The sequence below is a fragment of the Drosophila hydei genome, unplaced genomic scaffold, assembly GCF_003285905.1.
Source record: "Drosophila hydei strain 15085-1641.00,03,60 unplaced genomic scaffold, DhydRS2 tig00000001-arrow-pilon, whole genome shotgun sequence".
In the NCBI taxonomy this organism is placed as follows: domain Eukaryota; kingdom Metazoa; phylum Arthropoda; class Insecta; order Diptera; family Drosophilidae; genus Drosophila; species Drosophila hydei.
Window position 1 is genome coordinate 10,079,610 of NW_022045643.1, and position 22,319 is coordinate 10,101,928.

General features: G+C 38.5%; 11 protein-coding genes across 12 annotated transcripts; 7 read left to right on the top strand and 4 right to left on the bottom strand.

Moving 5' to 3' along the window:
- The first annotated feature begins 185 nt into the window (after positions 1–185).
- LOC111604458 (acidic fibroblast growth factor intracellular-binding protein) lies at positions 186–1,860 on the top strand. Its single transcript, XM_023322537.2, has 8 exons — positions 186–358; positions 420–498; positions 565–883; positions 947–1,054; positions 1,115–1,247; positions 1,306–1,406; positions 1,467–1,721; positions 1,782–1,860. The coding sequence occupies exons 1-8, from the start codon at positions 356–358 to the stop codon at positions 1,858–1,860; spliced, it is 1,077 nt and encodes a 358-aa protein (XP_023178305.1). The 5' UTR covers positions 186–355.
- A 208-nt stretch (positions 1,861–2,068) lies between these two features.
- On the top strand, positions 2,069–3,924 carry LOC111604428 (protein cycle). Of its 2 annotated transcripts, none has more exons than XM_023322489.2 (5): positions 2,069–2,228; positions 2,475–2,549; positions 2,612–3,060; positions 3,113–3,539; positions 3,607–3,923. In XM_023322489.2, the coding sequence occupies exons 1-5, from the start codon at positions 2,215–2,217 to the stop codon at positions 3,866–3,868; spliced, it is 1,227 nt and encodes a 408-aa protein (XP_023178257.2). In that variant the 5' UTR covers positions 2,069–2,214; the 3' UTR covers positions 3,869–3,923. The 2 variants fall into 2 exon arrangements, with proteins under 2 accessions (XP_023178257.2, XP_023178258.2); XM_023322490.2 differs by lacking the exon at positions 2,069–2,228 and adding an exon at positions 2,332–2,416 and having other exon boundaries at positions 3,607–3,924.
- Positions 3,925–4,504: 580 nt separating this feature from the next.
- LOC111604427 (probable cytochrome P450 305a1) lies at positions 4,505–7,512 on the top strand. The gene is made up of 2 exons (XM_023322488.2): positions 4,505–4,667; positions 6,080–7,512. Exons 1-2 carry the CDS (start codon positions 4,574–4,576, stop codon positions 7,510–7,512), a joined length of 1,527 nt encoding a protein of 508 aa, XP_023178256.1. The 5' UTR covers positions 4,505–4,573.
- A 303-nt stretch (positions 7,513–7,815) lies between these two features.
- On the bottom strand, positions 7,816–9,784 carry LOC111604447. The gene is made up of 4 exons (XM_023322517.2): positions 9,432–9,784; positions 9,025–9,249; positions 8,256–8,959; positions 7,816–8,193 (listed from the first exon to the last, which is right to left on the bottom strand). Exons 1-4 carry the CDS (start codon positions 9,763–9,765, stop codon positions 7,816–7,818), a joined length of 1,641 nt encoding a protein of 546 aa, XP_023178285.2. The 5' UTR covers positions 9,766–9,784.
- Positions 9,785–10,347: 563 nt separating this feature from the next.
- LOC111604440 (importin subunit alpha-7) lies at positions 10,348–13,589 on the bottom strand. Its single transcript, XM_023322509.2, has 5 exons — positions 13,503–13,589; positions 12,012–12,777; positions 11,683–11,946; positions 11,119–11,618; positions 10,348–11,056 (listed from the first exon to the last, which is right to left on the bottom strand). Exons 2-5 carry the CDS (start codon positions 12,743–12,745, stop codon positions 10,875–10,877), a joined length of 1,680 nt encoding a protein of 559 aa, XP_023178277.2. The 5' UTR covers positions 12,746–12,777; positions 13,503–13,589; the 3' UTR covers positions 10,348–10,874.
- An 88-nt stretch (positions 13,590–13,677) lies between these two features.
- Positions 13,678–13,931, top strand: LOC111604443 (DNA repair protein SWI5 homolog). Its single transcript, XM_023322513.2, has one exon. It carries the CDS (start codon positions 13,698–13,700, stop codon positions 13,887–13,889), a length of 192 nt encoding a protein of 63 aa, XP_023178281.1. The 5' UTR covers positions 13,678–13,697; the 3' UTR covers positions 13,890–13,931.
- Positions 13,932–14,021: 90 nt separating this feature from the next.
- On the bottom strand, positions 14,022–14,807 carry LOC111604442 (coiled-coil domain-containing protein 58). The gene is made up of 4 exons (XM_023322512.2): positions 14,670–14,807; positions 14,455–14,601; positions 14,265–14,387; positions 14,022–14,206 (listed from the first exon to the last, which is right to left on the bottom strand). Exons 1-4 carry the CDS (start codon positions 14,703–14,705, stop codon positions 14,102–14,104), a joined length of 411 nt encoding a protein of 136 aa, XP_023178280.1. The 5' UTR covers positions 14,706–14,807; the 3' UTR covers positions 14,022–14,101.
- Positions 14,808–14,885: 78 nt separating this feature from the next.
- LOC111604441 lies at positions 14,886–16,022 on the top strand. The gene has a single exon (XM_023322511.2). It carries the CDS (start codon positions 15,084–15,086, stop codon positions 15,849–15,851), a length of 768 nt encoding a protein of 255 aa, XP_023178279.2. The 5' UTR covers positions 14,886–15,083; the 3' UTR covers positions 15,852–16,022.
- Positions 16,023–16,173: 151 nt separating this feature from the next.
- LOC111604465 lies at positions 16,174–17,573 on the top strand. Its single transcript, XM_023322547.2, has 3 exons — positions 16,174–16,985; positions 17,051–17,184; positions 17,250–17,573. Exons 1-3 carry the CDS (start codon positions 16,271–16,273, stop codon positions 17,478–17,480), a joined length of 1,080 nt encoding a protein of 359 aa, XP_023178315.2. The 5' UTR covers positions 16,174–16,270; the 3' UTR covers positions 17,481–17,573.
- LOC111604466 lies at positions 17,527–22,004 on the bottom strand. Its single transcript, XM_023322548.2, has 6 exons — positions 21,411–22,004; positions 19,253–19,424; positions 18,946–19,196; positions 18,763–18,886; positions 18,073–18,680; positions 17,527–18,020 (listed from the first exon to the last, which is right to left on the bottom strand). Exons 1-6 carry the CDS (start codon positions 21,639–21,641, stop codon positions 17,535–17,537), a joined length of 1,872 nt encoding a protein of 623 aa, XP_023178316.2. The 5' UTR covers positions 21,642–22,004; the 3' UTR covers positions 17,527–17,534.
- On the top strand, positions 19,583–21,487 carry LOC111604464. The gene is made up of 3 exons (XM_023322546.2): positions 19,583–20,133; positions 20,522–21,219; positions 21,285–21,487. Exons 1-3 carry the CDS (start codon positions 19,641–19,643, stop codon positions 21,399–21,401), a joined length of 1,308 nt encoding a protein of 435 aa, XP_023178314.2. The 5' UTR covers positions 19,583–19,640; the 3' UTR covers positions 21,402–21,487.
- Positions 22,005–22,319: the final 315 nt, after the last annotated feature.

A 22,319-nucleotide genomic window follows, 5' to 3' on the forward strand; every position in this document is an offset into this window, starting at 1 on the left:
CGATATCTATTCGATCGGCCTATATTTGGCATATCGAAAATATTTATTTACAAAGTATATTTTATATTATTTTAACGCTTATAAATCTCAATATTATTTAATCAATAAGTATTGTGCTGGTGTTAAATAAAGAAATATATTACTTTACAAATCGACTAACAGGGCATGCGCTTCGACTTATTCATTAATCGAATATTTTGATTTCGCTGCAAGATGTCGGTCACACGTTTCACTAAAAAATACTTGTGGTAAACGGTTCATGTTATAAAGACTTAGTTCGCTCTTTTACCTCTGCGCATCTGTCAATCGAACTAGCTATGAGTATTTCGATAAGTCATTGATAATAATAACAAACATGGTAAGTTTAATGTTATCATCCAAATAAATGTGTTCAAATAAATTTCACCTTTTATTTTTAGGCAGATGTAGACGTTTTCATAAGCAACTATACGCTAGTGGATCCTGAAATTTATCAATTATGGATCGAAGGATTTTCCTGTATGTGGTTTTTATGTACACAATTTTTCTAAAGCTAATTCTTTGTGTGTGTTTTTCTTTTCAAAGCAAGCGAAGCGGTTTGCTACCTAAAGCAAAAAGGATTTGGACATTCAATGGGTGCGCCTATTGATTTGATAGCTTCCGATGTGCTCGATCATTATCGAACCTATTCACTGATTGAACTTTATTTGCATGCGCCTACCAAATTAATGGAACAATCGTGTTTCCAACTGGAGCCCCATACACGCGATCTAATTATAGAGAAATATTATTCGATTGATGATGTGGTAGCTCGTGAAATATTGGGCAAGAAGTTGACATCGCGGTATCGAAAGGATCTGGACGAAGTTGGCGACAAAACGTGCGTTAAGCTCAAATCGTGTCGGTAAGTAATTTGGGATTATGACTTAAATATATTAGATGTATAAGCCTATTTGTCTACGAGCAGTCGTCAATTTGATAATGTCAAACGCATTTTTCGGGCTGTTGAGGAGATGCCTGGCACGTTGACCAATAATATAATGCAACATTTCTTTATATCCAACGATCTGGCCAAGTAAGTAGAATGTGAGTAAATATATATCACCTAATTCATTTGTATTATTCTTAATCTTAGAAAATATGCCTGCATTGTATTTCTGGCTTGCCTTCGTTTTGAGACATCCAAAAAGAAATTGCAATATTTAACCTTCAGCGATTTGCTCACCTGCTCACACTCCATCATGATATATTGGACATATACATATCAGGTAAAGAGCACTGATTGCTGGTTAAAAATAAATTGTGTAAATCTTGATATTTACTTAGCATACTGGACCCGAATATTATGACACGGAAATGGATAAAGAATTTTTGCTGGATTTACGTGAACTGCGCTGTTTACTAGACAAGGAGAAGGAAATAAAGCAGTATGTTAAGGAAATTTTAATTTGTTTAACAATTAAATAAAGTATTTATATATTTGGCAGCTTGGTTTGCTTGCGACTGAAGCCTGTATTGCTGGAGCGCGCCTTTCACGAATTAGATGGTAATTTTCGGTCTTATTGGCGTGCGCTAATCACCATAGCGTGTAATCTGCATCGAAATCGTGAGCTGCGCGATTTATTTGTCGATCTCTGCGAAAGACTCGTAGAACCTTGGCGACAAAATGGCTGGAATCGTGAGCAAGTCAACAAATTTCTGTCTTCCATAACACAGAGCGTCCTAGATTTGGAAATATCCAGGTCAGTTGCCTAACATATGCATATATATATATATATATAATTAACGATGCATTATTTTAGGGATCAGGAAACGCGTTGCCTTTGGGATCGCTATATGCAGGTCATAACAATATGTTTAGATAAAATGTATCATATTTAATGAAAAAATGCTCTGTTGTGTTTATGACAATGTTTTACAATTAATTTAGTATTAGGTTTAAAAGAATTAAAAATATTTATTGAAAATAATACATTGTAATTCTTGTAAGCTCTACAAAGCTTTCCGCACTGCAAGTGCAATTAGCCTGCTATGCAGCTATGCAAAGCGTTGCCATATTGGCGAAAAAAAGCTTAAGCCATTGGAAAAGCTTGCATTTGTCAATCTGCAAATTCTTGCCAATTGTTCGTTGCGGTCTCTTACAACTGTTTGTAAACAATAATAATTAACAACTTGAATTGTATTTAAAAGCTATAAATAAAAGAAGCAAGCTAGCAACATTTCGACAGTGAAGTCATGCAGGAGATTTGGTAAGTTCCAAATGCGAATTTGTACATTTTTACGTAGTTCTAAGCACTCGCTGACAGACACACGCACATGCAAACACACAGATACACACAAACACACACACACTCTCATTCGCATGCGTTTTACATGTGTTCTTCGAAAGGGGGATGTAAGTGCCGCAAGCAACAGTTGCCTCATTTGATTTAATGGGGTTGGTTTCCTTCTTGTTCTTGTTAGATAAGGCACATAGTAATGTTTTCTTCTTACAGTGAAAATCTGGACGAACTGGAGGATGATACATATGATGACGAAAAGTCAGCGCGCACTTCAGATGAAAATCGCAAGTAGGACAAATGGTATGCCCATAAATGAAACTATATTAATATGATATTTATTTTTCCTCCAGGCAGAATCACAGTGAAATTGAGAAGCGGCGTCGCGATAAGATGAACACCTACATTAACGAACTATCCTCAATGATACCCATGTGCTTTGCCATGCAGCGTAAGTTGGACAAGTTGACGGTGTTGCGCATGGCAGTGCAGCATTTGAGGGGCATACGAGGCAGCCTGCATCCATATAACGGGGGCGACTACAGACCTAGCTTCCTGTCGGATCAGGAACTAAAGATGATCATATTGCAAGCCTCCGAGGGATTTCTATTTGTAGTGGGTTGTGATCGCGGACGCATACTCTATGTATCCGACTCTGTGTCGACTGTGCTGAACTGCACGCAGGCGGATCTTTTGGGTCAGAGCTGGTTCGATGTGCTGCATCCGAAGGATATTGGCAAGGTGAAGGAGCAGCTATCCTCACTGGAGCAGTGCCCGCGCGAGCGACTGATCGATGCCAAAAGTGAGTGTATAATATGTGTTATGGAATATCTAATCAATCTCTTTTTGTTTAGCTATGTTACCCGTCAAGACGGATGTGCCGCAGAGCTTGTGTCGCCTTTGTCCGGGTGCGCGCCGATCCTTCTTTTGTCGCATGAAACTGCGTGCTGCAAACAATCAGATCAAGGAGGAGTCGGACACCTCATCCAGTTCGCGCAGCTCCACCAAACGCAAGTCGAAGCTCAGCATGGATCACAAATATCAGGTTATACAATGCACGGGCTATTTGAAATCGTGGATGCCCATTAAGGACGAGGATCAGGATGGTGACAATGATGACCAGACAACGAATCTCTCCTGTCTTGTGGCCATTGGGCGCATACCAACCAACGTTCTCAACTCGAGTGTGCCCTCCTCCTTGGACAACCATCCTAACATTCGGCATGTGCTCTTTATTTCGCGTCACTCTGCGGAGGGCAAGTTCCTATTCATTGATCAACGGTAAGTCCTTACTATACGGATTTGTGTCCTTCGTATTTATATACGTCTGCTCTTCGACTCTTTCCAGTGCCACGCTGGTGATAGGCTTCCTGCCCCAGGAAATATTGGGCACCAGCTTTTACGAGTACTTTCACAACGATGACATTTCTGCGCTGGTGGAGTCCCATAAGATGGTTATGCAGGTGCATGAGAATGTTACCACGCAGGTTTATCGTTTCCGCTGCAAGGACAATGGCTACATACAGCTGCAGAGTGAATGGCGCGCTTTTAAGAACCCCTGGACAAATGACATTGACTATATCATTGCTAAGAATTCTGTATTCCTATAGGCGATGTTTTATGCCTAGAAATCCAACTAAAGAGAATCCAACTGGAATTGCAATGCCTTTGAGCTATCTAAATGGAATCAGTTGTTTCCATTTGCCCTTTATTCTGATGCAATTTGTTGTTGATTTTTCTAAAAAATTGAATTTCAGATTTTAACAAAATAAATGTGAATTCTATTTCGCAATTTCTTTCCATTTATTATAAAAATACTTGTAAGCTTTCTTGAATATATAAAAATATTTAATAATATACTTTTTTTTTTAAATTTAATATGGTTAAAAACAATTCTTAAATTAAACTTAGATTTTAATTTGCTAAATTGTTTCCCGCCATATGAGCTGATGCTGCTAATTCCATGGAGAGTACCTTAATGGCTCGACTTTCTATACATTGCAGAGAGTGTTGAATGTAACTGTGTTTATCAAATGGTTTTTACTGTTTTCCTTTATCAACATGTGTTCAATTAATCAGTCACATTCACACAAGAGCCGGCGCCTACGGCGACGTGTTTGTGTTTGTGTATACCTGCACGTGTGTGCGTATGTGTGTGTGTCTATGCATTTGTGTGCCTCTCTCGAAGCTCTTGGTGCTCGAGTGCGCATATCCAATTGGCTTTAATTTTAGTTGGCATATGGCGTGCGAAGTGTACGGACGTGTTGTAATTGTTGTGCTGCCCAATTGGACATTTGTTCACAGTTATCGACAAGATGAGTGCTATAGTATTTTTGGTTACGATTCTAATAGGATTTATCGTATACTCACTGCTAAATTCAATAAGACGTCCACGCAATTTTCCGCCGGGTAAGTTTGACGGGAATTAATAAAAAAAAATTATTAAAAAATGAAGGAAAATTCGATTATAAATTCGCAAAGCTGAATATAAGTTTTAAAATTTTTTATTGCATTTCAAGGCTACAAACATCAGCTCATTAATTTAAATAGTTTTATTTGATTAGCTTCTCTAAATAAAAGTGTTTCGGCTTAAAAAACGTGCAAGTCAGCAAATCTGAGCCTTAGCTAATTTTGTATGTCTGAAGTATATAATTTTAAAATTGTTTATCTGGTCTCAAATTTGTTGATGGTATTTTGCAATAAGAATCCACTAAGCAACCGATTGCAAATGAAAACTGTTCAGCTAGTCCAACTGGACTTTCAAATGGACTTACCAAATGGGCAACTGGAACAACTTTGGCAGCCCACAGCCCACGATCCACACAAAGCGGCAAAGGCGATGGCGACGGCGACGGCGACGACGACGGTGACACTCGTCTGGCATTTCAAATAGATTTCATTGATAAAATGGTCACACAACTATTGGTGACACCCCAGTCTAACATTTTGAGTGGGGTGTCTTGTCATATAACTGATTTACATATGCATTTTCCAAGCCTAAATTCCATCTACTTATGCAACCATAAAGAGAAAAACGGATTATATCTGAATTAAAAAGCAGACAACAAATTACATGTAGACTTTTTTGTATGCAATGCATATGAACTGCATTAATTAATGCACAATTTGTTATGCATAACATTTTTTTATAAGTCCTTCTAATTCAGTATAAGAGTTAGCCATGTGCCACAGGCACACACACACATATACCTAATACACTGATAAGGAGTGAAAAAACTAGAAGGAATATGATTTCGGGTTACGATTTTAGCTACTGAATTGATTGCCAGATTTACGGCAGTGCCAAATAGTTTTACGATAAGATTAAGATAAAGCCAAGCGAATTCGAAATCGAATTATCAATTGTTTGTGTTGCTCACGAAGTTAAGTAATCATTCGATAAACTATTGCTTTAGCAATTAAGACAATTAATATTTCATTTTTTCTTAGAAATGAACTTTAAACGAGTTAGCGTATGAATATCTAAATGTATGTACATATAAATTCGCCTAGGATGCCGATGTGTATAAGAGAGGCTGAGTTTGAGAGTCACGAAACTAACACGAAAACAGAATAACAATGGGCGCTTGCACTATTTGCTTTTCCATCACTAAGCGCTCTCCCATCACTATAGTCCTAAGCTCTCTTTCACTCTTAGCTTAATGCTATAGGCACGCGAAAAATGAAAGCAAAAAAAGAGAATAATTGAGCTAGGAAGAGAATTGATATTAGCTTTAAAAGATGGTTGTGCTATAAATAAACCTATTCTCATTTTTTAGACCTGCTGGATAGAATTCTGAATAAATTCTAATTTCTTGTAGGTCCTGGTTTCTTGCCCTGGTTGGGCAATACGCTGCAGTTCCGTAAGGAGGCACGAGCAGCTGGTGGGCAGCACATATTATTTGATCAGTGGGCGAAGCGCTATCAGAGCCAGCTTATCGGACTGAAGTTAGGCCAGGACTATGTGGTCGTGGCGCTGGGACATGAGCTGGTGCGAGAGGTGCAGCTGCAGGAGGTGTTCGAGGGCAGACCGGACAACTTCTTTTTGCGCTTGCGCACCATGGGCACACGCAAGGGCATCACATGCACAGATGGGCAGCTGTGGTACGAGCATCGCAACTTTGCCATGAAACAGATGCGTCATGTAGGGTATGGACGCAGCCAAATGGAGCAGCAAATAGAGCACGAGGCAGAGGAGCTGATGCAGCAGCTCGGACGGACTGAGGCAGCGCCCATAGAGCCAGTCAACTGGTTGGCTCAAAGCGTGCTCAATGTCCTCTGGTGCTTGATTGCAGGCGAGAGAATCAGCAGAGACGAGGATGGTACATTGCGACGTCTGCTAGATCTGATGAATCGTCGCTCAAAGCTATTCGATATCTGCGGTGGCTTATTGGCGCAGTTTCCCTGGCTGCGGCATGTGGCACCGAACTACACGGGCTACAACCTGATCCGACAGCTGAATACAGAGCTGCATGGCTTCTTCATGGAATCCATCAAGGAGCACAGGCAACGAATAGAGGAGTGCAAGAAGCGTGGTGATCAGCTACCCGAGAGCGATCTCATCTTTGCCTACCTGCAGGAGATGAACAGCCAACGACAGGACACAGATAGCTTCAACGAGACGCAGCTGGTGATGACCATACTTGACTTTTTTATTGCCGGCTCACAGACAACCAGCAATACGATCAACTTGGCTTTGATGGTGCTGGCCATGCGCAAAGATCTGCAGGCAAAGCTGTACGATGAGGTGGCTGCCAATTTGGAGTCTGCTGACAGCGAGACGGATGCCTTTCCGCATCTCAGCCGGCGGGAATCCTTCTACTATATGGAAGCATTCATCATGGAGGTGCAGCGCTTCTTTCACATAACTCCCATAACGGGTCCGCGTCGTGCACTCTGGCCGACCAAGCTGGGTGGCTTCGACATACCCAAGAATACCACGATACTCATTAGTTTGCGTTCGGTGCACCTGGATGAGCAGCACTGGAGTGACCCACATGAGTTCCGACCGGAGCGCTTTATAGATACAGCTGGCAAGTGCTGCAAGGACGAGTATTTTATGCCTTTCGGACTGGGTAGACGCCGTTGTCTAGGTGATGCCTTGGCTCGCGCCTGCATCTTTTCCTTTCTTGTAAGGATTGTGCAGCAGTTTCGCGTTGTCCTGCCCGAGGGTGAAACGCCATCGCTGATCTTGCAACCTGGGATTACACTTACACCCAAGCCGTACAAAGTGCGGTTCGTAAAGCGCAGTTGAAGTCGATTAGCTTGATAAATAATTAATAACATATTCAAATTGATGTTTAATTTAATTTAGATATATTAAAACGTAATAAAATAAAAACACTATAGATACTGTAAAAGCGGAACATTTTGAAAATGGCGCCCAATTAAGCAACCCTGGTTGAATAGTTGTCGTCGATAGTTTCGATATCAAACATCAAATCGGCTATCAGCACAATATTTCGATAACGCGCTTTTTAAAGCAGTTCAAATTTCAGTGCAAAGTCTGAAACAAATCATTTACATTTTAATTATATTTAACCATATATTTGGAGTATTATTCTGTATCTGGATATATATTCTGCTTATCTATATCATCATATTTAAAATTAAAAGCGGATTTCATATTGTTTATGTCATATTCCGCATTGGTTATGGCAAAATGGCGACATCTATTTATTAGCTCCTCATCGTTCTCGAGATTAAATCTGTTGGAGCATGATTTTAATGCCAACTTATAATTCATACTCGACAACCAGCTATCCTCTGGGTCAAAAGGATCCCCAGCCGCTTTGCCAGGAAATTTATAAATTTGTTCCTGCTCTGTCCTTGTTTCCGAAGGCGATAAAGAAGCGATTAAATTCTTAAGTTTAGCAGCAAAAATTTGGCCATGCCAATCCAGTTGCAGCAAATTACCGTGAGGTTGCTTCTTTAGCTAAAAATATTATATAATTGTGATATGAATTGTCATAGTACACTTTTATATCTATATATTACCTGATCTTCGATTTCAGCTACAATATTTTGGTTAGCCATCGACAAAATAAATGGAGAATCTGTTTGAAAGCCTCGTCTAAATAGTACATCAGGTAAATTTAGAATAAGTCGCTCAAATATTTCCTTATCAAAGGGTAAACGTAAATATTTTAAATTTGTCCAATGAAGTATTGCACTAATCAGTGCATTACTATGATTCGAATTATCAGACTGACCTTGCATAGAGAATAGCTGAAGATTTTCCAATTGGCTTAAACTGTCGTACATATCACTCGACCAATTCGCACACAAAAATGCCTTAAGACATTTCAACTTGGCTATTTCGATCGTATGCGTATGATTTGGAGCAGAGCTTATATCAAAAACTTCCAATCGATCGGCATATTTTATCGATAAGTTTTCAATCCATTTTATCGTATCAAAGAAGCTCGACTCGCCGTTTGCATCATATCTAATATATTTTAAATTTTCAAAATCTCCAAGATTTTTTAACGGCTGATTAATAGTCAGATAAGTTAGTCTTGGACAATACGTATCTAGTTTAGAGAGCTGCACGCAAAGTTTTTCATTGATTAGGCAGATAGATAATGTGTGGAGCTGACGCTTTTCGTTAAATATATCTAAGAAATCGTCAGGAGCAAGTTTTTCATCAACAATATAGAGGTGAAGCACTTCCAGTTGATTACAATTTCTCAACTCTTTTACTACAACAAAATTAATTATTAAATATTATTTAAAAATAACCATTTAATTCTACTTTTAAACTTACTTTCACTTTCCGGTGCATAATACAAAGTTAAGGATTTCAAATTGATTGCATTTGGCAAACTGGCAACAATTTGATTAGCCCTAAAGGATTTATACTCGTAAATAACATTTTGTAAATTCTTCATAGAACCAAATACGTTAGCAAAATCGCTGGCCGTCACATTTTCAGCGATTCCAACAAATTTTAAGGTTGTCAGTTGTTTGAAGTCTGAACTTAGGGAAGCAACTAGAGAATAAATATTTATTCATTAGTAAACACACAATTTTATGGATTTTTAGGGGAATTGTAACTTCAAGAGGTGCGACAAATTGATAACGTAAAAAGACCCCCTTACCGATTTATGATGGTCGTTAAAAGATACCCGAAAAGTACAATATAACATCATTGTAAATATCACTTGAACTCACTTTCAGTTTTGGGTACATCAAAGAGACTTAAACATTTCAGATTCGGCAACTGCACAAGAGCTTTCAGTATTCCAAATTCTAATTTGGCGTCGCTGCTTTCTCCAGAATACAATAAACGAACATGCGTCAAATTCGGACAATATTTACTCAGCAATAACACATATTTTTCAAAGTGATCTTCATTAGTTGTGAAATCAATGTACTCCTCACAGATAAAAACATCTTTGCCATTTAGTCTTAGAACGTTTTGCCAATCGATTAGAGTTTTATGCATCCATCTGCTTATTATAGCAAAGCTTTGATCATCCGCGGCGCCAGACCCATTTCGCGACATGTTGAAACCAAACTGAATACTGATTCATCAGCTGAAATAACCGCGGATTTTATCACAAAAAGAAAAAACAGTTTACAATCGATAACGATATCACACCGATGATACATCTATTATTAATATTTATTCCGTACTTTTTTTTAGTATGTAATTTTTGTGTGGTATTTTAATATTTTAAAAATATATATATTCTTTAATTCATTAAATATTGAAACTTTCAAGGATATGTGGGAATTCATGACATTGTACGTGTTTGTAAGTTATTTTTATTTATTTCTTAGTTTGTTTTACATATTCGCAATTCTTTGTATATTGTGAGTTAGTTGGTTGATCTTATTTTCAAAACTCCAGATAGTGCCTTAGAAATGACTAAAATTAACTAAATGAATAAATAACGCGTTTATATTCGTTCTGGTCTAATTCTTTATTGACAATTTAAATTAAATAAAAACATTTAAATCATGTATGAACGTACATTACGGTTTGCAATTTTCCTTTTCATTTTAACAAAATCAAAACTTTTCAAGTTATTCGTTATAAATATATATTGTAGAGTATACATAAGAAAATATGTATTAATAACAACACCAAAGCCGGCTTCGAACTCAGTATGGGAGATATATACGTAAAGATGTACTTAGATATTTAATGAAAATATTTACAGTCATTAGGAAAGCATCGCATATACAAAAAAATATAGGGATTCATTAATGTAGCTAGCTAAAATCGATCATTACGTATGATATATGACCATAGACGCATTTACATACATCCATAATGTATATTTTACAATATACATTTATATCTGTTGTGGTTGTAACGTTTTTGGAGTAAAATGCAGGTGTTGTGGTCCTAGACCGTATGCACACATCGAATTTTTGGAACGCTTTCGCAAATAATAATGATAATTAGAGTATATAACAAACAAATTAAACGTAAATCAAATGTCGGGCTTTTATGACTTAAATGCTAATGACTGCACACTGCGGTGTTGTCAGTGCATGTCGTATTTTCTATGCCCTTTCTACACACATTTTGGTGCTATTTTCATGATTCTTCTAAGAGATTACCATTTGTTAATGGTTAAGTTTGCAGTGTTTGTTTTTGTCATGCTAGAAATTGAATCCGTTATCGGGCAGATTGTGCGGATTGAACTCATACTGTTGACTGCCAGCCACGGGTGCAACACGAGTATCCTCTTCTTCGTTGCCAAAGTATTGTTCAATAATGTAGAATGATTTATGATAAATATCGCGATTTTCGTGAGCCTGCAGATATTCTATTTTATCCAGACCTGTTAAACGTTTCAAAATTAGCCATTATTCTGATTACATCTATAAAATCAATTTCACTTACCGCCACACTCCTCAATGGTTATTGCGTAGGGATTTGGTCGCACTTGATACTTTTCTCCTGCTTTCAGAATATTTTCAAGCGCATTCAAAGCTACCTGGACAATATCCGAATCGACTACAGTGAGAAAGTCGCACATTGGCGGCACACATCCGACCTGTACTAAATAATTAATCTGCTCCGAAGTGCCACTACTGGTGGCATTTGTTATTGCCCAGGCCGCTTCTTTACGAGTTTTAAAGTCAGCCGTTTGCATTATAGTCATAAGTTGAGGGAATATGTTGGCATTGATAATTGCTTGTATTTGCTCCCGATTGCCAGCCGCGATGTTGGAAATGGTCCAGCACGATTCCTTCTTAATTGTTTCAGCCGTTGAGCATAGTAAAAGGCTGATGCACGGTAAAGCATTGTAGCTCAATATCACTTGGGTTTGCTGATCATCGCCGGTGACAATATTGCCAACAGCTCGAAGTGCCGCCGTGCTCACGTTCTGTTGCGGATGCCTAAAAGTATACAAATTTAGTTACCAGATTCCTCTAAACACCATTATATATTAGTTTTACATACAGAAGCAGGTCGACGAGACGCCGACAAACTCCTGCATCAATCACGGCCTGAATTTTGTCATTTGGCCCATCCGATAGATAGCTAATGGCCCAGCACGTATCGCTGAGCACATCCGCGTCAGTGTAGTCCAGTAAGCGCGCTAGTATGGGTAGACCATGCACAATTTTAGTAAAATCCGCCGGAGGATTTTTACCACGGCATAAATTAGACAGCGTCCAAACGGCATTCCGCACCATGGTAATGCGATCCGAAGTGCTCAGCACACTATTCACAAACAAGAAAGTAAGCGTATTAAATAAAAAGCTAAGCAATTGAACTTGATTACATACTGTAATAGTGGCAATAAAATACCAGATGTAAGCAAATGATCTCGGCACGTCGGTGAATCACCAGCTATGTTACCCAACGCCCACACAGCCTGCTCCTGCACATCGTGGTGGGGGCTGGACAACAGGTCGATGAATACGGGCACTGCGCCGGCCTCAATTACAATCTTTGTTTGGTGCGAAGTACCCGATGCAATGTTCGTCAATGTCCAAGCCGCCTCAAATTGAAGCGTTGCATTTGAGTTGTTGCGCAAAAAACTCACAAATTGTGGCACAATGTTCTTCTCTATGACGTCCTCTATTGGGGGATTGGGATCACGGGACAGTAGCTTGCGAAACTTTTGTGTTGCTTCCAGCTGGTCACTCTCTTTATCGCTATAGAGCATTTGAATCATCTCCGCATCAATGATGGGCTGCAAGCTAGACGCCTCCTGCTGACCGGCTCCATGCTGTTGCACTCCGCCCACGGCCAAACCCAGACCCACACCCTGTCCGCTACTGTCGGCCATATGCATGTCACCGCTGTGCAGCTGCACATCGCCACTTCCGCTGCTGCTGCCGATGCCGCCGCTCGTTGTAGTCGACGGCGTTGAGTCCAGCACAACATTACGACGCTTTGAGAGCTGTTGTTCGCGTTTCGTTTTACGCAACTGTATCCCAACCTCTTCGCGTCTACGGCGCATCTCAGTTGAGTCCAGAGCGACATTTTTATACCGCTGTTTGTGTGTCGTGGACATTTTATGCCAGTTGCTATAAGTTCTGTAAAAGACTGAAAATAATATATTTATATATCTATATATTTATATCCGTGATTTTTGAAAATTTTGTTAATATTAACAGTTGACAATTTTTATTTAAGTTCTGTGGAGTTGCGATTACGTATTTAGACTTACACACAAATCCTAATCAGTGCCTACATAGATGACTTTTTTTGTTTATTGGCAAACTTGCATACACAAGTTTAAATGTGTAGGAATCATATGCATCACGCATGTTATTATTCAATTCAAACCCTTGGACGATTGGCATATGCTCATATTATGCACGCGTATACATATGAATTGACCTTAATTATAGAGTATAGTGAAGTCGACTACTGTCCCATTTTACTTTTACTTGTAACTTTTTTACTTCATTCAGGGTTGCCAGTATTCGCAGTTCGTTTGGGGGTTAAGCGTGAGCTTGAAATATTGCAATGAATTGGTGCTACTAACAGTGGCCATTTAATATTTTATTTGCAGTTTATAAGTACTTTTCTATTTGCACAGCAACAAACACTTTCACATTCTAATTATTAATCCATACGAACATGCATATATGTATATGTGTAGGTGCGTTTTAACGTGTGCGTATATGTGTATATGGGAGTGTGCGATGAGCTTAGGTCAGCGTCAGCAAATGCTGCTTACTTTCGCACAATTTGCTGTAGATTACATTTTATTAAAGTCCTTACAAACTGACTTTAAGTTACAGCACAATTTGTTATCACTTTACCTGTATTACTGCCAATTTGAAACGTCTATTTATAGTACAAAACACAAATGCAAATTTTTGTCACGATACGCCACACGTTTTTAGTTGGGCGTATAAGGTTGCCAGACTAAATATATTGCACTACAGCTGATTGTGCAACTTAGTAAGTCTCGATATCGATATCAACAAGCCATTATTGAAAAAGGTGCGCCAACAATGAATTCCAAAAATCAACAAACAAACAGTGAAGCCTTTTTGCAACAACAGAAACAGAGACATATGAAACTTTTGCACGAATACAACAATCTGAAAGATGCCACTCAAACAGTTCTTGGTGCCTTGGCACAGGCAAAAGGATTACCTATTAAGGATATGCATAAGATATACAACCTGCCAGATGGAAAATAATAAAATTTGTATTTGAATTATGTTTTTATTTTCAATATAAAGATACACACTGATGCTTGTAAACAGCATCCATTGGTAAAAATTGCTAGGCAGTAATTGATGTAGGCATATTACTTAAAATTTTACTTACAACTACAAAATTTAATGTACTGCCTTCATTGTATGCTGACGACAACTTTATATGTCATATAATATTGCAGAAAACATAATATTCATTGGCCAGCATGAAAATAATTTCTGCAACGTTCATTAAATGCCTTGTAAGTCCGTTCCTTAATAATATCTTCTACATTAAGCTCCGCTTGCAACACTCTCAGCTGTCAAATAACAAGACATTTAGTCTGGCAAAATAATTAATTGATCAAAATGATTTACCTTGCGTTGCTCTGCCTTGAATTTGCTATCGGTGTCCACATCATTGGGGTTTGCCTCCCTTTGCTCGCGTAGATGCTTCAATGTTGTCGCTGATAAGGTTATGCAATTGCGTATGTTTGATTGCTACCCGCGTTGAGGAATCAAAGAGTATTAGAGTTGAGGGAAAAATCAGTGGCTGTTATGTATTTACCCGTGTGAGATGTGATTGCTGCAGTTTAGAGTACAAGTCCCTGCATGTGCTCTCACTATTCACTTGACCCTTGAATGATTCCGTGGGCAGAGCATTAAGAGCGTAAATTATTTTATCATCCACATCGCGCATCTTCTTTAGAGCCTCCTATTTTCAATTGCATACATTTCTTGAATGGATTTTGCTTTGGTTTTTGTGTATGTGCAATCACTTACTTGAAAGCCCAAAAAGTCAAAGCAAGAAGCAGCCATTGAATATGAAAAATTGAATTATGATTAACAAATTAACAAATTAAAAACAAAAATTTGCCGGCGCAATGTGTTTTTACAGCGTTGCCACATAGTTCAGGTATATAGTATCTGTATCTGTATTGCCAATATTTTGGGTATTTTAGAATTAAAAATATAAAATATATATTCTCATCAATCTGTTTGTGTTGCAGATAAAATGGTTTTATTAAAACTCGTAAGGTGTTAAAATTAATAGGAATCATAAATATATAATGTAGCTCCAAGCTATCGATAGTTGCATAGTTATATGCATAAGAAAGTTGTCATCCCTATGTGGACAAGCCATTTAGTAGAAACAATAACAAATTTTGTCCAAATCACAAAACAAGAACGTTACTTATGGCCGCCAAGCACGAAGATATACGTGATAAAATTGAAAATGGAATCTATAGGCTAGCCACAAATGATAAAAGCACGCGCAGCACTGTTTGGCGTGTGTATCGAAAGATTGAAAAAGAGGACGGCAAAATATTGGAACACGTCTTGTATTGTATTGGATGTAAAAATCTTATGTCGTTTACTCATAAATCAACCACAAATTTGCGGCGCCATAAGTGTCATTTGCAGTACTTAAAGAAGCAGACGTATTGTAATGGATATTCAGACGCAAGCAACTCAAAGGAATGGTTTAAAGATGAAGGTGAAATGTCAGTGGAAGATATTTTACTGGAGGCTGAGTCCGAACTTAGAGTGGACAACGAAGAGAGTTCTGACGCACAGACAATGATTGATGAGTTGGACATGAAACCTACGTCAACGGATGTTGCTGCATTTATGGCTCTCCGAGGAGCTGGTGTTGGAAGTGAGCCGAATAACGGTTGCGTTGAAACTGGAGCACTCGTCCAGCCAGCTAAAAGTAATGATGATCCACTAAATGTTGGTGGGAGAAGCAATTTAAGCTCAAGCTCACGTCTTTCTGAAGTTTTCGTATCTCATGAAGTGAGTGGGGCAGAGGAGTCGGCAATATATGCACAGACATGGTCTTTGGAATACCGCAAACTCACCGAAGATCAAAAGTTCTATGCCAAAAGGGCAATTGATGAAATTTTTGTGCTGGGTCGACTCCGACGTTTAACGTTAACTACAGTTCCGTCGGTCACAGAGTGAAATACTGCACAATTTTCTTATGTATAGACTAATTTCAATTTAATTATTTTTAACAAAATATGTATGTAGATAATGTAAATATTTATTTGGTAAATTCTGTGGTCTCGGTTTTTAAGATAATAATAAATATAGAAATTAGTCTGTGAAAGACTATTATTTCCCACCTAGCGATTTCATAAATATTGATAATTTGCTTAATGTTATTAATTTTAAAATAATACTATTATAGTGTTGTTAAACACTGAACAGAAATTTTACAGCATGCCAAAGTTTTGTTATGTTATCGTTAAAGTTAACAGCTTAACATTATGTTAACTTACACATATGCTTAAAGAAGCAAAAATAATTTCAGTTGCCGGAAAACAATTGATATCATATTGAGTTGGGTCACGTAGGATATTATATTACAAGTGATTAAAATGACAAGCAGACGTCCTTTACACGAAAGGCGGGAATCTATTGACTCCAAATCGCCTACAAAAAATGTGTTAAATCAGAATTCGTGTCCTAATAAATACGGTGAAAAGACCAATGATAGTGACGATGAAAACGAATTAGAGGAATCGAAAAATGAGCCGGCTAACGCAGAGGGCGAGGGTACGGATACAAGTGAAGACGATTCAAACGGTCAGCAACGCTGCTCGCAATCAAAAGCACAGAATCAAACATATACACAAGCTGCAGAAGAGACAAGACCGCAAAAAGTCCAAGAAACAGGCCCGCAACGCCCACTAGAGGTGGGTGCACAGCGACGACCTGAGACGGTTCCACTCCGACGACCAGACACAGTACCACAAGCTGCGCAGCCGCAGTGTAACGTTGGAAAAACCAGAACAAATACATTTTCTAAATTACTGAAATATTCTATTATTATCATATTGCCGCTCATTGTCTACTCGCAATATTATAAGTCGGAGCCACAAGTGAAAACCTGCACGTTCGAGGAACTGAAAAAACGTGCGCCTTCGCAGTCGACGGATGTGTGGAAAGCGCTGAGGTGCAACATTGAAGATATGCTAAACAAGAAGAGTAAGTCTCCCAATGTGTTCTTATTTTTGTACACGAATCAAAGCAACGAGTCTGAAATGCAAAAACTGGTTAACGATATTGCTCTGGAAACGTCGAAATGTTTTGGTAAGTGAATGTCTACTAGAAGTTTAGTCCATTCGGTTGATTTACATAGTCCTTCTTTTCAATAGATGAACAAGAACTGGTAAAAATGACCTTGAATGATTTTGAAACGCAGACTGGCGACGACTACGGCTTTCCCATTGAACAGTATAAAAAGAAAATCCAACACGGCAACGTCTTTCTTATCGTCAATCTAAATGATGTGAGTAGTTGCTTAAAAAGTTACCTTCTTTTATGTTCTAAAGCCTTTCCGGTTTTCAACCACAGATACCAACGAATGCGGCACGTGCTTTGCATACCATTTGCGACACATATAGTCCCATTACGCCGGACGTTGTCATCTTTTTGACGCTGCGCACTCATCTGACAGAAGTTGCTGGCACTCCTGTCCAATTGGCCCATCGCACATTGCATGAGCTCTGGAAGCAACTACCGAATAATGAATTGGATGCACTAATAACGCGAGTCACCGATCAGGTGTTGCTGCTACAAAGCTAAACTTAATTTACTATAATATCAACGTTTATTTCAGCTATAAGCATAATAAATAAATTAGTTTTTAAAATAAATCCACCACAACTCGAGCACAAATGCCAGCAAACTACATGTCATGCCAAAGCACCACAACAGGAGCAGTCCGATACAATTGTCTATTCCCAGTTTAACGGGTCCAATATCAAGGTTGAGTCTTTTCGAGGCCACAATGCGATTCTGTCGATGGGCATTCATATAGTCTGCCACGATTTTCCATTCCCAGTACTTGTCAAACCCCGACGAATGCCAGGCGAGTGTGAGATCATTGTGGATACCAATGAATGGCCATAAGCGCGGCACGTACGCATTTGTGTAGGCAAAGTAAAGATCATCTACCATTAATTTGAGTCGTGGTAATGCATTATCAGGAATCATTTCGGAGTTGGCAACGTGACCAAAAAGCATTCGCTCTACCACAAAGCCCATCTGTTCAGTGCGGGACTTAGCAGCCATAGTCGCTGCATCATTTACGCGATAATGATCCACGATTCCCAATAAAACGGGCTGAAAATGTTTAAAGGTAAATTTACAGAGCAAAAACCACACCCTAACTTACATCATCATTGCCGACCTCAATGGTGGATATCCAGGCATAAGATGTTCCTGTCCACATTAGCTTGTGTTCGTAGAGACGTTGCCGCGAATCAGCAGCTTCCTCGAGTTTCGGCAGCGTCAGTATGGATGCCAGTCCTCCACTATAAACAGTGGTCAGGATTATGTCGACCATATAGCTCGCCAGCAGGACCATGCGAAGGGCATACGATGTAGCCACATAATGTGTGCCCTGGTTCACAAATAGCTTAAGCGTACTGACGTAAGCAAAACGCAGACTCTTTCGCCAACGCGGCTCGGAAGCTAAAAATTCGAAGTGATGCGTGCCAGCAAGAGCCAGGCACTCCAAGGTAAGGCAAAGGATTACACATAACCACAATTTGGCCTGGAATGGTTGTAGTGGCAAAGCCCAGTTAATGATCCTACGCGGAGCTGGCACTAAACATGTGATGCCGGAACTTCCTAGAAAACTTGTTATATCCAGCTGCTTATAAGCTTCGTACCACGTGAGCAGACCGCCTACGGCGTAATCAATTCTTCTGTCCAATACCATTCCCATCAGTCCGACGCCAGTAGCATTTGAATAGAGGTCGCCCCACTCTGATGTTTCACCTGTTAATAAGTTAATAAGTTTTTAATTTGTTATTATTCATGATTTTCTGAAATGAAGATTACGATCATTTTAAATACGAACTTGTATCTATTTGCAGGGTGCAATTGTAAAGTTCGCAGAAAGTGAGGATAACACGAACTTCGGTGCCATCTGCACGTGCCTCTGTGGTATTGAAAGCGCGATCGAACATTGCTGGTTGCTTTGTCTGACAAATGAAACATATATATACAGCTAGGAAAGAAAGTAATAATTATATTTACGCACATAGCTTAACAGCATTAATGGTTCATAATTAAAAAGGCCCAACACGACTTCGCGTCCTTGTAAATTTCTCATTTTACTTGATAAGTCAGTATTACTGTTCCATATGACCTGTTCGGATTTGGCATCATAAATCTGCAGCGTGTAAAAATGTGGCTTATTTTCAAATCGGGAACCAACAAAGCGATTGGTTTTAATTTCAAATACGCTCGAATTACGAAACTGAGCGTTGACCAAAAGAATGTTCGGTTGATCTGTAAACAGAAAAAAACAATATTGCAGGAAAACCAGAAAAAATTAAGTAGCTTACCTCGAAATATATAGCCTTCCAGATAACTATCAGATTCCATAGGGTTTTCTAGCAATTCATCAGTGTACACAAAAATAAAATGATTTTGAATTGAGCGCCAATTGGAATAAGTGCTGGCATGATAAAAATTACGAATAAATTGCGGTATATGCTCCTGAAATGTTATAAAGCTCTGTAATTGCAATAAAAAAAATTCATTAATTAATTATTAAACAATAATATTTAATAAATTGAAAATTACATTAATCAAACAATTTTGTGTTTTTTTATTGAAACCAGTGTAGAATAGTTTTAAATTTATTAGCCAAATCTATTTTGCATTGTGCTGGTCACACTGCTCGGCCATAAATCAAATACTGTGCGTCACCCTAACAACCGAATGTAAACAATGCAAAAGTTTGGACTCGCTTGCCCGTTGGCATTCCTTGGCAGCAAGCCGCAGCGAATTAAGACAAGTTTATTGGATTTAAATTATGACTGCTATGTCCATATATTTTCGTATCTAACTGCACTCGAAGACAAATTAAATCTGGCCCGAGCACATTCGCAATTCTGCGAAGTTTTCGCACGCGATGCGCCTCGTCGTTTTGTTAAAATAAATATGCGTATGTTGAAATGCCTTTCCGATTGGGACTATCTTTTGAAATTATGCGGCGATTGTGTCCTTGAGTGCGAGCTGCGTCATGGACGCTGGGACAATAATATCACTCAGCCGTTCATGTGCCTCCTGAACACGCACTGCAAGAATTTACGGCATTTGCATCTGATATTCGCGCACTCCGATCTAAAACCGCCGGCGGAAGGGGATCTAAATATTTTACAAGTGCTTGAACGGAAGAATCTGCATAGTCTAAGCCTGATCGATGCGAAGGCAGCTGATGGTGAGAATAATGAAAAAATTTTTTTTTCCGAAATGCACTTAAGAAAACCTAATTTGAATTTAAATAAATAACAATATTATTTCATTTACTGAGAGACCTAAAAAGTAGATCATAGATCATAGATTAAAGATTGTAGATTATAGACCATAGATCATAGATCATAAATTACAAGTTACCTTTTTCTTTAAAACTATAAATTACTTAGAATCCTAGAGAACAGGAAAAGAAAACGCTCCTTAACTTGCATATAAACTACCGAATATGAATTGAATTTAATAAAAAACAAAGTATAATTATTCCTCACTGTATTTCAGCAAATGAATGATCTAAGCATCAGAGTTTAATTAAATAGTTTTGAATCTATATATATTTTTCCAATATTCCACAGTTCTACAGCTACATAATTTCAATGAACTGGAGGCTTTACATATTGATGGATTCGACACTGAGTTGACAGATGAGGATATTATAAAACAGTTTAAGGCTTTGTCAGGATTGCGCCGACTTTCGCTACGTTTCGTTTCGCGGCGACAGTTGCCGCCCTTAGCAGCACACTGCCCGCTGCTGGAGCATCTGTCGCTTGAGAACTTTGAAGGCACGCTTGAGGATGTGGGTGACTTTCCTAGACTAAGATCTCTTCGCTTGCTTTGGCGTTTGGCTATACGCGTGAATAGTCAGCTATTTCGATCGTTGGCAAATCGTTATGCGAACCGCTTAGAGCAGCTTCAGCTAACGAAAGTCAATCCGGATCAAGCAGAGCATATAGTAATGCTTCACAGTCTCAAAGCACTCACCTGCCATATGTGGCCAAGTACAACACTCTTACGCCTAAGCAAATTGCAACAACTTGAGTGTTTGGCCTTGCAGTGTAGTGAACCGCCCGCTAGCATGATGCAGCTGGTGGACATAATTGCCAAATGCACAAAGCTGCAGCACTTGAAGCTGGGCAAACACTGGAAGCTAGAGGAATGGAATAGTTTTCTAAGCGCCTTACAAGAGGAGATGCGCCAACAGGCATCGATTGGAGCCCGTGGGCAGCTGATGTTGACGCTGGAGCTATCAATTTCGAAAGCAACACAAAACCAGGTTGTATTAACTAACCTATAACTTTTTTTAAATTAACTGAGATTTAATGTTTTTGATTTTTTCAGTTAATTGAAACTATAAATTCGCAATTGTTGAAATTGGATTGGCTTGGCACTGCTTGCTCGCTGTGTACTCCCGATCGCCATACGAAGCCAACAATTCCAGGCTTATATTGGCTCTGAAAAACTTACCTCGCAATGCGTCTGCTCGATGGCCACAGCTACCCGCAGGATCCAATCATTATAAGGCAAATTATGCTCTTTGAAATCGAAACGTTTTGGTTCATAGTTATAAAAGTCATTATCTTGCCCTGGGATGAACCATTTCTTATGTTCCAAAATGAGCAAAGCCAGTGGCTCAGTGGTCCTCAGTTGTATATCAAACGAAGAGTGCCACAATACGCAAGTAGCATGCGAATCCATCAAATATTGGTGTGCTACATTGAATAATTTCTCATAACTAAACTTGCTCAAAGCAGAAGAAGCAAAACTCACCGAGGAAACTTAGAACGGTGGACCAATAATTTGGTTCCACCAACATGTTGAGATCAAGTTCTGTGTTATTTAAAAAACTAAGCTATAGCTTTATATAGTCATCAGAAAGCTAGCCAATGAAGGCTTAATTACATATCCATAATGGATAGTTCCCGCTTGTTATAAAATAATTGCCTATCAAATATTTAGAAACCATTTAGATATGGATTACAAAAATGTATGAAGCAAGCTCTAAATGATGTGGAAACCCTGGATAAAGATTAGTTAAGTAGTTTGAATGCTTAAAAAGCAAAACACATTTATTTTTTAAATATAAATATTAATAGTGAAATTATTATGTATAGTAATTAATTTAAAGTTAAAAAATAAACATATTTTTTTATATATGTTTGTGGTATAGCTTAAGTCAAACAAGTTTCCGTAAGTTAATTTTTTTATAAAAACTGAAAAAGTTGTAAGAACCTGAATGAATGACGTTAAATTTATTTATTTTAAGTATATATTAAAAAAATTTAGATTTTCAAAAATAAAGAAAACAAACCAAGAAAAATCCATTTCATATATAAATATATTTGCTTAAAGTAGGCGAAAAATTAACTCAAACCA